At 38.6% G+C, this 14074-nt stretch overlaps 2 protein-coding genes across 3 annotated transcripts in view; one reads left to right on the forward strand and one right to left on the reverse strand.

The window, feature by feature from the left end:
- The window catches only part of LOC136268196 (CLIP-associating protein 2-like), a 161743-nt gene that overhangs the window by 57814 nt on the left and 89855 nt on the right, over positions 1-14074 (reverse strand). The gene's annotated exons all lie outside the window — the stretch shown is intronic.
- Positions 1-14074, forward strand: part of LOC136268185 (uncharacterized) — a gene marked incomplete in the record, with an annotated part of 163046 nt that overhangs the window by 45933 nt on the left and 103039 nt on the right. Inside the window, 1 exon segment of the mRNA XM_066063444.1 lies at positions 1171-1260. Within this exon segment, the coding sequence (XP_065919516.1) occupies positions 1171-1260 (90 nt within the window).

Here is a 14074-nt window from a genome sequence, read left to right on the forward strand (position 1 = left end):
CATTACTCAACTTCCACAGTGAAATTGATGTTTTTATCACAAAGCGAAAAATTCTGTCAATGCTCTACTAGTACTGTTATGGACCATACACATATTCTGTCCCGTAAATTTATGGGATAGCTCATACACACAGGATAGCCCATATGCAAATCGGACTCGTATACATATATAGGAAACCTGTACACATGGGTATGGGGCAAATATCACTTTTGTATACATAACTTGGGAAGCTTTAGAGAGTTAATCCACATACCCAGCTTATCCACATAGCCAGCTAATCAAACCCCAGCAGGGAGCTCAAGTATAGGGAGCTAAAGGTTGCATGTTAAATAACTACTCCAGAACTCTGGTCAATAATATTGTTAGTGTTAGTAAGCCAGAACTGGTTTTCTTTTCCAGTTGTGAATAGGTCACTGATTGTTAATTTTATGCTTTCAGGTCAGGAAAGTTAGTATGGGAAGGTAGTTCATAAAACTAAAGCATCACAGGATGTCAGAATAGCTTTTTAGGGATAGATTAAGTTGTATACTACTAGCAAAGTTTTAGTCCACCCATTAAGTATGTGAGTTGAACAAATTGTTTTGTGCCGCTGGACTTAATTGGTTCAGCACCACCTTAACAGAACAGTCCTAAAAGTAATAAGAAGCTTTTGAAATTGTGCATTAGGTAATCTCATTGGCTTCAGAATACTCTGATGTTTTATTAGAATACATTTATCTTTCATTTTAACAGGCTGACTGGTATCCAAACCCAGTAAAACCATCTAGTACCATTCTTAGCAATTTGTATGGCTTCACTGATGAACTAGTGTAGGAAGTGTGCTTTAACGTATTGTGCAGATTATGAGTGGAGCTAGTATGATCATGTGAAGACAAAAGTAAAAAAGTGACCCTTCACTAGTTGTAGCCATGACTACCATTAGAGGGTTAGTGTTCTCAACCTGAGCTAATGAGGGAGTGGGGATGAAAGGTTGAGATGGTGATTGTAACGCACTCAAAATTTTCTCCGTAAAGTCCCTCATTAGGCCATTTTGTATCGTATATGAGATCATAAATAATAGTTTTTATCTGTTGTACTATGGGATCATGTGATCCATCTAATTCAGGTGTTATACTAGTAGTTTGTGTTAATATAGTAAATTAAAGCCATATAACTGTTGTGTTCCCACAGTTTGGTGCTACACCTCTACATTGGTGTAATAGTGTGGATATGGCGAAACTCCTAATTGAAAAGGGTGCAGATATTCATGCAGTGGATGAGGTGAGCTAATAGAGTTTTTAGTGTGTGAGTTATATGGCTTCAGTAAACTTATTGTTGAGGTTGTTAGTACACAACCAAACTGTTTAGTGGAGTTACAAACATTATCCAAATTGTGTACACTATTTTCTTATGCTTGTGGTGTTCACCTGTTATCACTAGTCCAGTGGTTTACTGACATAGTGGATGATAATAATCAATCACTGTATACGAGAGGGTTTTCAACACACACTGTTCCCAATAATTAGTCTGGTGCCACCCGCCCTTTCACAAAAAGTAAGGGTCTGGTGAAATACACCCAGATTCGACGGTAGCTAATTAATATGTGCCAATGATGTTCACACACTAATCGTCTTGGCAACACAATGCAGTTGTTTGAATTGAAGTGTAGTCATCTGATGTAACCAGCAGTTACGTAAGCTGTCTAATTGAATTCCTTTTAAAATCAAGACACACACTTTCATGCACAATTATACATGCTTACTTAAAATGTGACCAACACCAAATTCTTATGCCCACATGTCTCTGGCCACACAACTCTGTGGGACCTGTACTATCAAATAGTGATGCACCGATACCGGTATCGCACTTGTATCGGTAAAGCTATAAATTCCCGATACCAACTGATACTTTAAATGATGTCATTTAGTTACTTATCAAGATGGCGGCGTACATAGCGTATTGAATGGAGTTGAGCAAAACTGATATAACCCATGAATTCCTAAAAAGAAACCAGCCACTAGCATTATTAGTACAGTGGAAACTGAAGTAAGCCACGAAATACGATTCATTGAAGCCATAAACTATTATATTCATAATTGATAGCCACAAAACCAGCAAACTGCAGTTGATGAGATTAGCCAATGAATTTAGTAAGCTAAATCATGCGGAGCCAACTTGCTTAATAACATTTTTAACTTTAACTGTGACTGGGAATTTCGGCTTCAGCAAAGCTACAATTGTCTGCTCAACAGATAATGGAACATTACTTAAAGAGGAATCATAAAGATTTACTGTATGCTCATCGCAACCTATTGTGGAAATAGTAACCCAATGCTTCTCTGCTTCAAGATATATAACCTGAATGGTGTGTTTAGGATTTCTGAGCTGAGAATTCAATTTAGAATTTTGCAACAAAGTTGACTGAAAACCTCCAAAGTGTGGAAATTGCTTCTTGAGTAATCCACTTGCTAAGTTAACAATTGTGTCTGTTAATTGCTTTCCAGTCTGAATAAGATGTTTATCTTTTATAGTTAATTTGTGTTTACCATGGGTTACCCAAAGTGGTATAACATTTGACATGTTGTTGCTCCCATCATCTGATGACAACACTACAATTTCATTATTGTAATTCTGCTTGGTGATACTTGCTCCAATTGTTGTATTTATGCAGTTATGAATAAAAGATGCCGTGTCTTCATTTATCGTTAATTCTCTTGCTGTGTATAGATTGGAATGTGACTGATGATTAATTATGGTACCGTTCACTTCTGTGCATGTATGTTGCACTTTAGAGAAACATCCTTCAGACAATGTGCAAATATATGCCTTTGAAATTTGTGTATAGGCAACAGGCCGATCATTTGTATAAGTGAACGTGCGTTACTCACTGGTACTAGATGCACATATGAATCAAGAACAAAGTGCTCCAATGTTAGAGTGGATAGAGACTTTATTTTCTTTAACCTGTCTGTCTCTCTTCAACTTCTCTTTGTACTTGGCGAATTGATCTACTCTAACTATGCTGATACCATTTACCAACTTATCCAAAAAAATGTAGAACTCTCCCGATTTGATATCATTGTTTACTATTGGGATAGAGCTATCAATATTTGTAGAAGGTAATAGCAATTTTGTGCTAGTATTATAGGGCTGCTTAGCTCTTACCCTAAACAGATGATCACTTGACACTTGTTCCCTTTCTTGTAAAAGCCAAACTAAAGTAGATTTCCTGATTTATAGAGGTTCACCATTGTGAATTACTTCAAGGAACCTTTGGTCCAGTCTTATTTTAGTTGGTTTGTCATTGCTTGTAGTAGTTTGTTCAACTGGCTTGTACAGTGGAATAGTACTTTCATCAGATCCATCGATATCTGCATTGTTTATCTTCTTTCAACATACAAAATTAATTTGTTTCTTCAAGGGTTGATCAATTATTTCATGCCTATACATTACTTCTAATTCTTCCATTATATCTTCGCATTCTCGTACACTTAGCTGTGACTCTGTTGGTATGTCCATTTCTTTCTGTCTGTCCATTTCTTTCTGTCTGTCCATTTCTTGCACTTCAATTTTGCCATCATCTTTTACATTGTCATCATTTTCTTCTACTAAATCTTCTCCGTAATTTTCTTCTACATCACCTACATCACCTACATCACCAAACGACACGTTGTCCCAGTTATCACTCTGCACTAGCATATCTTTCATACCCAAATGTTTAATGGAATTCTTGGCTTTTTGCAATGCTGATCTTACTGCCTCTTCTATATTTGCATTTGTAATGGTCTTTACAGAGTGTTGGTTTTCTCTATCATTACCCTTAGCAGTGGTGTTTGGGAAAATGATACCAGTGCTACTGCTTTGAGACTCTATCTCAATTTGAATTTGCAATTTGTGAATCCTCCTTAGCAAGCCAAGAATATTGAAATTCACCATTTTGGAAATGGTAGGAGTCATGCTCCTAGCAGCACGGAAACCTTTCTCGCATGGCTGTGAGCAAAGCAGCCACGGGGAAAAAATGATAATCAACTCCAGTTGATTTACTTTTGTCCCTTAATAGCATCAGAAGCAGGATTAGTGAGCATTCAGCTCAATACAAATATAACTATTTAACGAAATATAGTTGGTCTCCAGACTATATTTCTTGTAGCAGACAATCCACTGCCTCCGGTATCTTGCAAAAAACAGAGCAAACCAGGCTTCTTCTATGCGACGCAAAAGACTCAACTGCTTATCTAAGTAGCTGTTTACAATGCTTTTCATCATCTGTACGTAACATCTTGTACCCTTTGAGTCAGGAAAACTATCTAACAAAGCTAACATGTTTATGCTGATTGTTCGATTCACAGCTTCAAAATTTTGCCTGTCTTGATGATCAAGATCTGTTCTTTGTGATACGTTGCTTGAAGCAAGTGAAGGTGTGAGGCTAATGCTGAATATTTACCCATTGGTAAAACTTGTGATAAAGTAAGTAACCGCGCTTTCAGTTTCACACCCAAATCACTGTATCTTGAACAAAGCACACAGCCTCTTCAACTTCGATGAAAAACCAAGATTTCCAAGTTTTTGGCACTGAACCCACCAATGACGCACCACTTTCAAGTAAAACGTAGTCATATTTCTTTGAAGTGTAATTGTACAACTTTGACACTACACGCATTGATGTCAACAACCTACCATCCCCATCAGCACCGAAACTGATCACTTCAACATTTCTTTTTTTACACTCCTTCACAATATATATCCATCATAATGCCACCATGTTAGCATCAAAGCAGTTATCAGTACCAATTAAGCACAAACAAAATGGTGGTGTGTTTGGTGAAAGTGTTTGTGCCATGTAAACATAAGCACTGGAAGCTTTTTTATTGTTTTCAAACATTGCTTCTATTGTGCTTAAAGAGCTTGCCTGAAATGACCCAGACAACGGTAACGAATCTTTGTCAAGTGGCAGGACAAAGCCAACTAACTTATCCTTGGCTTGATCGCACTCTACTCTAGATATTACTCTTGTAGTATCCTCTGATATAGACGCCACTCTAGATGCACTGTATGTTTCTAAATGAGCAACAAGCTGATCAAATGAAAAGAAAATTCGCTTTCAATCAATGGAGTATACCGCTTTGCAGCCTCTCATTTGACAGTAGATAATGATGGAAGAGCCACTGGCATGTTTTTATGAAGTAGTTCATATCCAGAGGATCCTGTCCGCAGTAGCACTGAAAGTGAAAATTTTCTTCACTATTTTAGTATGTCTTCTTGCTTGTGGCACATGTTTACAATTTTCACAAGCAGTATACAGCAGCTCACGAACGAAGCAATGGTGTGGAAAAATGTTCAGGAAGCAATGAGTCAGACTCCTTATCGGTACACGGTGGTGGTGTAAAATCTTCCAGAGCCTTTGAGATTTTATCAACAATAGGACAGTAATTGGTCAATAAATACTGATTAAGGACAAATTTTAAGTGCAGCTTGCTTTGCCTAACAGCATAAGACCAATCACTGTAAACCTTAGGCCTGTGTTGTGATGAAATTGACTGCCCCTCTTGATCCACCACAGCAAGAGGGGCCTTACAAAAATCCTGAGGCTCAGAGTTGATGTTGGCACTATCACCTACAACCTCATTGTTATCAGCTGTGGATTTGCTGTCATTGTTTGGTGTGCAGCAAACTTTCTTTCTCATGTTCAACTTGAGATTTGTCTTTAGAAATCAAGGAATCACCACTCCCAACGACGCTGTTACCTTCTTCACTTGGAGATACATCTTTACTGTGGCTAATGATTGATGGTTGACTCTTTTGTGTTTTGGCTGATCTGTTGACAATTTAAACAAAGGCTGCTGCTTTGGCTTTGTTTTCAGTACCCCTACACCCTTGTCGTCTTTAATCATATGCTTTTCAATACATGCTTTTATATAGCTCATCCAATTTGAAAGTATCATTGTAAGTTGGGATGCAAGATGCTTTTCAATATAGCTCGTCCAATTTGAAAGTATCATTGTAAGTTTGGATTTTTTAGACATCAATTTATATGACTTGTCACACAATTCACAATAAACAGATGCACAAGGGTGTTCTGAGTGGTCTAACTTTACAGAAACTCTGTAATCTTTAAATTCCTTCAGTTCTGATAGATAATTTTCACCATCTGCAGCTTACTTTCGTGGCCAATCAGCAATTCTTTTTCGGGCATCATCGGCTATTTCCTTCAGGTCATATGTAGTGTGGGCTCTCTCTTTTGTTGTACTAGTTTCATCTGTTTTTGAAATTTTTTGTTTCTTTGCAGAAAATGTGCTAGAAGAAGACCGCTTCTTTCCAGCTAAAGCAAATTTTGATTTTACAGAAATAATGAAATCTGTAGTTCTGATTCTATGCCCTGGAGGAAATACAAATTTCCTGTGCATTGATGTGGTTGCAGAAGTATCTCTCCTAGCTTTCATGCACAGTAGGTGGAAAGCAAGAATCATCATCAGAGTAATGCTTTAAAATAAATGACTCAATTTCATCCAAACTATTTCAATTTCCATTTGTACCACAACATTTGGCGTGTCATAGCCAGCATTAATAAAGCAATTCATAGCATATTCAGGAATGGATTGCTCCATTAATGTTAAAAACTTGCTGTCCTCCATGGTAGAGTATATTCTGTGGCTTGCGCAACCTGGACTAGTTTTGTGCTCAGTCGTAGGAATGTAAGAGTGTAGATAATAATGGGAGGAACGCCAGAACAACCCGGATCGGCCGGAACAGCGTTATTTTTGCGATTGCAGTCACGTGCAAGCACTAGCATGCAAGATTATAAATACTACACAGAGGAATGAAGAAACATTGTCTGCTAATATGTTCTATAGCATTTATATAATCCTTACTTGCACCCAATCTGCAGGATGTAAGATAAGTCAACAGAAAATCGAGCGTTAATTAGGATTAGTGCACATAACCATGCATCCTAAACCACCCCAGCTATCTCAGCTACACTCCATACCCTTAACTAATAACCAAATGATTTGAAAGATAATGCAACTTCTAGCTAGTGCTGTGCTAAGTCGCTACAATCCATTTTTGTACTGAAGGATGCCTCTAATAAATTCGGTCACTGACTACCAGTAGGCTAGCTAGCTAGCTTGTGTTAAGTGTAGCAAAACTATGTCTTGGGATTGTAGCGATTGTGTAGTTAGGAATGCTTAGATGAAGTTTTGGCTGAGAAAGATGGTTTTCAGGTAAATAATTTAATGCGTATTCCAATTAACGATCACTCTCATATTAGTTCATGTGGAATCTTTATAATCCGGCATGCTAGTACTTGCACGTGATTCCAATCGCATGTTCCGGCGTTCCGGGTTTTCCATACTCCCGATAATAATGTATGATGTGATTAATGTTCTGGAAGAATGAAATCTTGGCTCTGTACCTTGAGCTTGCAGACCAAACAGCTGTTGTAAATAATAAAACATGCATGGATAATTTCCAGGACAGCATAGTATGTCAGTTTACATCATATACATTTCAATTCCTGGATATGTAGTGTGATTGATGTATCTATAATGTAGACGCCATGGAATACATGTTTCTATAACAGTTTCTTGGCTCCTATTTAACATGAAGTAACATGAAGTGAAACTCTATTATGTTATGATTTTGGATGAATATAAATAGCCACTACGTGGCCTAATTTTCGAAAAACCTATTTTGGGATACCAGTCACTGAAAGGAGGCAGTAGGTTTTCAACTGTGCTGTGTTAAAATTTACACACTCCAGAGATATGACATGTCTAATGCATTTCAAATTAACTTTTTTTTTATGGCTGTAATGCATTAAGTGTTGTGAGTGATGATTAAGTGTGACAAATTGTGACAAAATGACTTTGTTGACAAATAATTCCATTCCTAAATAAAAAATTTGTTTCATTTTTATTGCTTCAACGAATCGCCAAATTTGTAAGTAAATTGGTGTCCCACGCTTGTAAAATTACTACATGGTCTGTATATCTTTTAGCTAACTTGAAGCTTGATAGTTGTCACATTTACTTAAAAATTTAATTACTGAAATAAAGAGTTTTTCTGGTGTGCCCAAAAGCTGACTATCCATCCAGTCATATCATGGTTAGGCATATAGACTGAAAACAAATGGGACCATAGAACAGAATCATGTTTATGACAAGCTGTCTCTATAGTGATTTGTGGGCTTTGGATTCACTTGCTAATAACAGGTGTCAAGCATGAATAATATTTTTGGTCACATTGCTCTGTTCACATGTAAATCCCCTGGAATTAGCTGGCTAACAAAACAGCTTTAATTACTACCTGGTATAATTAGGATTTCATGAGCTCCACATGGCACAAACAGCATAGCACTTACTAGGATATATCTGTACTCTAACAAATGTATTTGAAGAGAAAAGTAATTGAATGTCTGGTTACATTAGCACGTGCTAGCAGTATAATAGTGTTGAACTTGTATGACAGTTGATTGCAATAATATTAATATTCTTCCCCTACAGCAGAAAGCTTACAAAATAATTGCTTGTCAGGGTAGTTCATATAGCTACATGCACGCTTGTATTTCTTGCAGCTACTGACTGTACAGGTATATAGCTAGCTAAATTCAGACTGTTTACTTCTATTACCTGTATGTATTAGATAGCTACATATAATTAAGTGCTGACATAAACTCACTGAATGCTTGGATAATTTGACGACTAATAAGAAGATTCAGCTAGCGGATCTCGTTCCAAAACTCCGACGATAAGTCCCGGAAACAAACCGCAGTAGCTATGAAAATTGCTGCGCCACTGCAGAATCCAACTCCAGAGAGGATCTCACACAAGGTCACACACACTATTTCGTTGATAAAATTAACTTTGCGAAATGCAGAAAATTAGTTGGTGGCCTGTAGCGCCTATTTCTGCCCGAGGTTCTGTGAAATATTATACACGTGAATTGCATTTAATAATTAAAGTGTTCGGAAATATACGGAATTATCCTGAAATATTTTATATATAATATTATTTCAAATTTCACATTAAGCTTCGACGATATTTCAGGTAGGTGACAGACCCCTCGGTGGCCAGTTTAGTGTTGTTTTAGCATCTGTTATTTAGTTCCAAGGCTTGTTTACTAGCTAATGCTAAGAAGCGACAAGCTGGCCACAAAGCGAGAAGCTTTATAACAACTGGCCACAAAGCGACAAGCTTTATTACAACTGCCCACTAAGCGACAAGCTTTATTACAGCTGGCCACGAAGTGACAAGCTTTATTGCGACTGGCTACCAAGTGAAAAAAAGTTGCAAACAGGTGCAATAGCACAGCTGAAGTGTGTTGATGGTCTAATGGCGACAGTGCTGACAAGCAGATGAATACAAATGTGCTTGCTGTATAGTTTCACTGATGGCTAGCTAGTTGTGTAATATGCATCAAGCAACTGGCTTGTTTGGTTTGACAGCTAGCTTGGTCAGGTGCTGGTATGACTGATGAAGGTAAAAACCCAAATCTCACTAACCATACAACCACCAATTAAATCAGTGACATAGAAAACTTTTTGAAGTACTGTTTAATGTACCATAACAGTCTCACATGACAACAGGTCTCTAAATGAAACTTAGAGCCCTAACCTCAGGTCTCTAAGTGTATAAGTAACCTGTGTCAACATCAAAGAGAATTATTCATGTTGCTTTCTAAGAGTATTTAGTGAAAGTGCTATATCCCACCTGTTGAGTATTTTGAGACATTCATAATAACTGATGAATTATCACTTGTTTTAGTTTCAGCACATGTTTACATTTCCCTTATTACTTGTGGTAATAATCTCTTGTGTGATGATTATAGTGTTTCCTCACAACCATAACCTCACAACAACAAATGGTCCAGTTGTCCAACCATTGGCACATGGAACTGTAAACATATGCTGAAACTAAGACAGCTGGTGATGTAACCACGTACAGTTGAACCTCAGTTATCTGGACCCCACTTATCCGGATTCTCAGTTAACTGAACTACGGAAATAACTACTCTATTAGAGTAGTGACTGTTCTATTGGGGTAGTTGGCAATTCTGAAATTTTTGAAAATGTTCTTTATGTATGCTATTTTAAGGTTATTTATAGACAGTTTCAGAGATACAGACTTTTCAGACTTATGGACCACCCCTGGTCCCAAGGGGTTCAGATAACTGAGGTTCCACTGTATGTGGCTAAATCACCAGCTGTCTAGCCTGTTATTCTAATTGATGAAATATAGTAGTCCTGAACTTTTTTTAGGAAGTGTTAAGTGTTTACATGTGATGGTCTATAAGAGTAGTAGTTAATAGTGAACTAGTTGTGTGGTTTATACTGTGTGTTCTATTAGAGTATTTTAGTGTTTTATTAGAGACTAATAATAGTGCTGAGTGGTTTTGATATTTCATCTGGAAATAGTGTCCTTTCAAAGTGTAGCAAAGTTTATATTGGGTTAGGAGAGAGGCCGGTCTGTGGTGACCACAAAGGCATGCCCAAGATGTACTCTGAGGTTAACAGTTTACTATGCTATGCCAGCCTACTTGTCTGTACTGCAGTAGTAAAATGTATTTATAACCTGATTTACAGTAGTACTTATACTTGTGGTGCTCATGATCACCTGTACAACCAGTTCATACTTGCTAGACTGAACAAGATATCAGTGCATCTCTTATGTTCACTGTATATTAAAAATTATGAATTAAAAATGAAGTAGGGATCCAAGCGATAAAAAGTAGTGAAACAAGAGATGAACGATGGTAGCATAGCTCGGTAGGAATCCATACTTTGGCATTGAACACAAAATAATTGCTGTACCATGCCAAAGTAGGATAGCTATGCTGTAATAGCTACCATCGTTCATCTCATGTTTCACTACTTTTTATCATTTGGATTCCTACTACATTTTTAAATTCATAATTTTTAATATACCAGTTTGTTTAGTTTTTGTTAAGGCATACTAGTAGAGCAGCTAAGCAACAAATTTTGATGAAATTGTTCACTTTATGATAAAAGCACCAAATTTTCTGTGGAAGTTGAGTAAGGTATACTAAATCATTTGAGATACAGTACCACGTCAAAATCATTGCCTTAGGATATGTTTTGAAACTTAGGTTATAAGCCCATTAATAGCTACTCAGGAAACCATGTAAGTGCACTTCTAATGCAGCCAATATTTCAGTGTTAAAAGTACAGGTATGATCCAATAGAAATATTGTCTTGTACATCTATGGCTTCATATACCATGACCCTCTGTGCTTGTTAACCAAGCTAATGACCTGGATGGACACCTCCTTTGATCAGTTTTTGGATATGACCATCCCTTGCATGTCTATTCAGATGCAAAGTTCCAGTATATTTACAACTGAGCCAGCTCGAGCACTTTTATAGCTTCCCCAATTCATTTTGTACTGATTTTACTTTTTGGGTTCTTTGAGCATGATATGATTGGTAATTTTAATGGCACCGTATCTAATATGAAATAGTATGAATTAAGCAAATGTTGTACCAAGTTTGGTGCTTTTATCAAAAGTGAACGATTTATTCACTTAGTCGCTCTACTATACAGCTAGCTATAAACATGTGACTGTTCTACTAGAGTGACTACTGTATTAGAGTATCTCGAGTCAGCCTGCAAAGATGTGTGCTTGCCCAAAAGGGGCGTGATTTTGATCGATCATTAGAGTATCTCAAGTCAGCCTTCTAACTTGAAGGTGTGTGGTCACTGAAATACAGCTAGCTTAAAAGGGGTATGTGATAGAAAACCAGCAGAAGTGTGAAGTTAGCAGGAGCCTGAATGATCAAGCCCAGGAAGCCGTTTAAGAACTGAACATTGTTGATTGTAATTTTGATTTTTTTGGCACTATGTATGCTGAGCTGGCAAGCTCTAGAATGTTCTATCAGTTTTTGTATAAATAGGCTGTCAATATTGTATTACGTGTCTTCGAATTAGCCCACAATGAAAGTAGAACTTGACTTTGCTCGTGCTGTACGCGTGGCTATCACACTTGGTGCTCACTTCGTTCCGGCAGTGACAGGCTTACTGGCTTGTGTATGCTACATTCTGGGAAAATATACCAGCCAGAAACAAGCTAGGGGTCCGAGATGTCAGAACTCACAGACCTTCTTAAAGCCTGGATGGAGGAATCCCATAGGCAAGAGGAGAGACGCCAAGAAGAGCGAGAACTCTTTGAGAAAGCACGGCTGAAGAACAGCACCACTATGAAGAAGAAAGACGGGCTGAACGGGAAGCTGACAGGAGGCAGTATGAAGAATTGATTCGAGGGCTAATGGAGCGAAGGCCACGGCGCGTAGAGGTAGGACCTGAGTCACTGAAACTTACCAAGCTGGGGGAGAACGACGACATTGAAGCTTTTCTCACCACCTTCGAGAGAGCAGTAGAAGCCCATGGTGTAGAGAGACAAATGGGCAGCAATTTTGGCTCCTCAGCTGACGGGGAAGGCTAGACTTGCTTATGCTGCTATGAGCGACCAGGATGCTAGACACTATGATAGGGTCAAGGCGGCCATTTTTCGTCGTTATGACATTAATGAAGAAACATACCGACGACGATTCCGTGAAGTGAAGCCAAAGGAAAATGAAACTCCTGTAGAGCTGGTTATTCGTGTCCGGGATCTGGCAGAGAAATGGTTAAAAGGGTGTGCAGAGTGGTTGATAAGCTTATTAGGAACAATTTGTTGATGTTTTACCTGAAGAAGTCAGGGTGTGGGTCAAGGAGAGGAAACCCCAAACCAGTGAGGAAGCTGGTTGACTGGCTGAGAATTACAGACAAGCCAGGAAGAGGGATCTGTGGACTCCAGGTATGGAGCCAAAGAGGAGCAACCCAAAGGTATGTTTCAGCTGTAAACAACCTGGCCATCTAGCAAAGGACTGTCCCAAAAAGACGATACCTGTGAAAGGGGAGGATGCTGTTAAAGGGTCTTAATTTATTGTGGACCAAAGAGTCCCCTCAAGTCCTCTCAGTAAGCCATTGGTAACTATAAGTGTGAAGGGGTGGTAGATGGTAAGTTTGTATCTGATATTGTGTTAGATACTGGTTGTACTAGAACCTTAGTCCATAGGGACCTTGTCAGTGAGGAGAAGCTGATGAAGGGTGAGTCTGTCACAATCCAGTATGCTCATGGGGATGCTGTAGCCTATCCTCTCGCCAATGTGGAATTGGAAGTAGAGGGGAAGCTGTGACAGTAGAGGCTGCAGTATTAGAGACACTACCACAGTTGGTGTTACTGGGAACAGACGTTCCGGAGCTGTTAAGTTTGTTGAGGGTCAGAGAAGGGGGAAAAGCCCTTATGGTGGTTACCAGAAGTCAGACTCAGAGGCTACAACGGGCAGCTCATTCAGAGCAAGGAAATCGTAGGAGCAGTCCTGAGCCAGCAGGATGCCGAAGGATACGATCACCCAGTAGCTTTTTTTATCAGAAAGCTTTTACCTAGAGAACGAAGGTTCTCCACAGTAGAGAAAAGAGTGTTTAGCCATTAAGTTAGGTATTGAAGCTTTTCAGGTATACTTACTGTGCAGAGAGTTTGTGATCCAAACTGATCATAGAGCACTGCAGTGGCTTACAAAGTTTAAGGATCACAATAGTAGACTAATGAGATGGAGTCTGGCATTACAACCTTACCTCTTTCAGGTCCAACATAGGAGGGGCACTGACAACATGCACCAATGCTGACGTGCTGTCCCGGATGCCATCTTGGGAGGATGATCCAACCGGACAATTTGAAGTTCAAGAAGGGGGAGGAGTGTGATAGAAAACCAGCAGAAGTGTGAAGCTAGCAGGAGCCTGAATGATCAAGCCCAGGAAACCGTTTAAGAACTGAACATTGTTGATTGTAATTTTGATTTTTGTGGCACTATAGATATGCTGAGCTGGCAAGCTCTAGAAGGTTCTATCAGTTTTTGTATAAATAGGCTGTCAATGTTGTATTATGTGCCTTCAAATTAGCCCACAATGAAAGTAGAACTTGACTTTGCTCATGCTGTACCGCTTGGCTATCACAGGGTACGTCATCGTGGTTGTGATTTCAATCGATAGATCGATAATGCGTAGAATGAAGAATGGGCGTGATCTTGTGACCTATCGTG

This window comes from Dysidea avara, chromosome 10 (genome assembly GCF_963678975.1).
Source record: "Dysidea avara chromosome 10, odDysAvar1.4, whole genome shotgun sequence".
NCBI lineage: Eukaryota > Metazoa > Porifera > Demospongiae > Dictyoceratida > Dysideidae > Dysidea > Dysidea avara.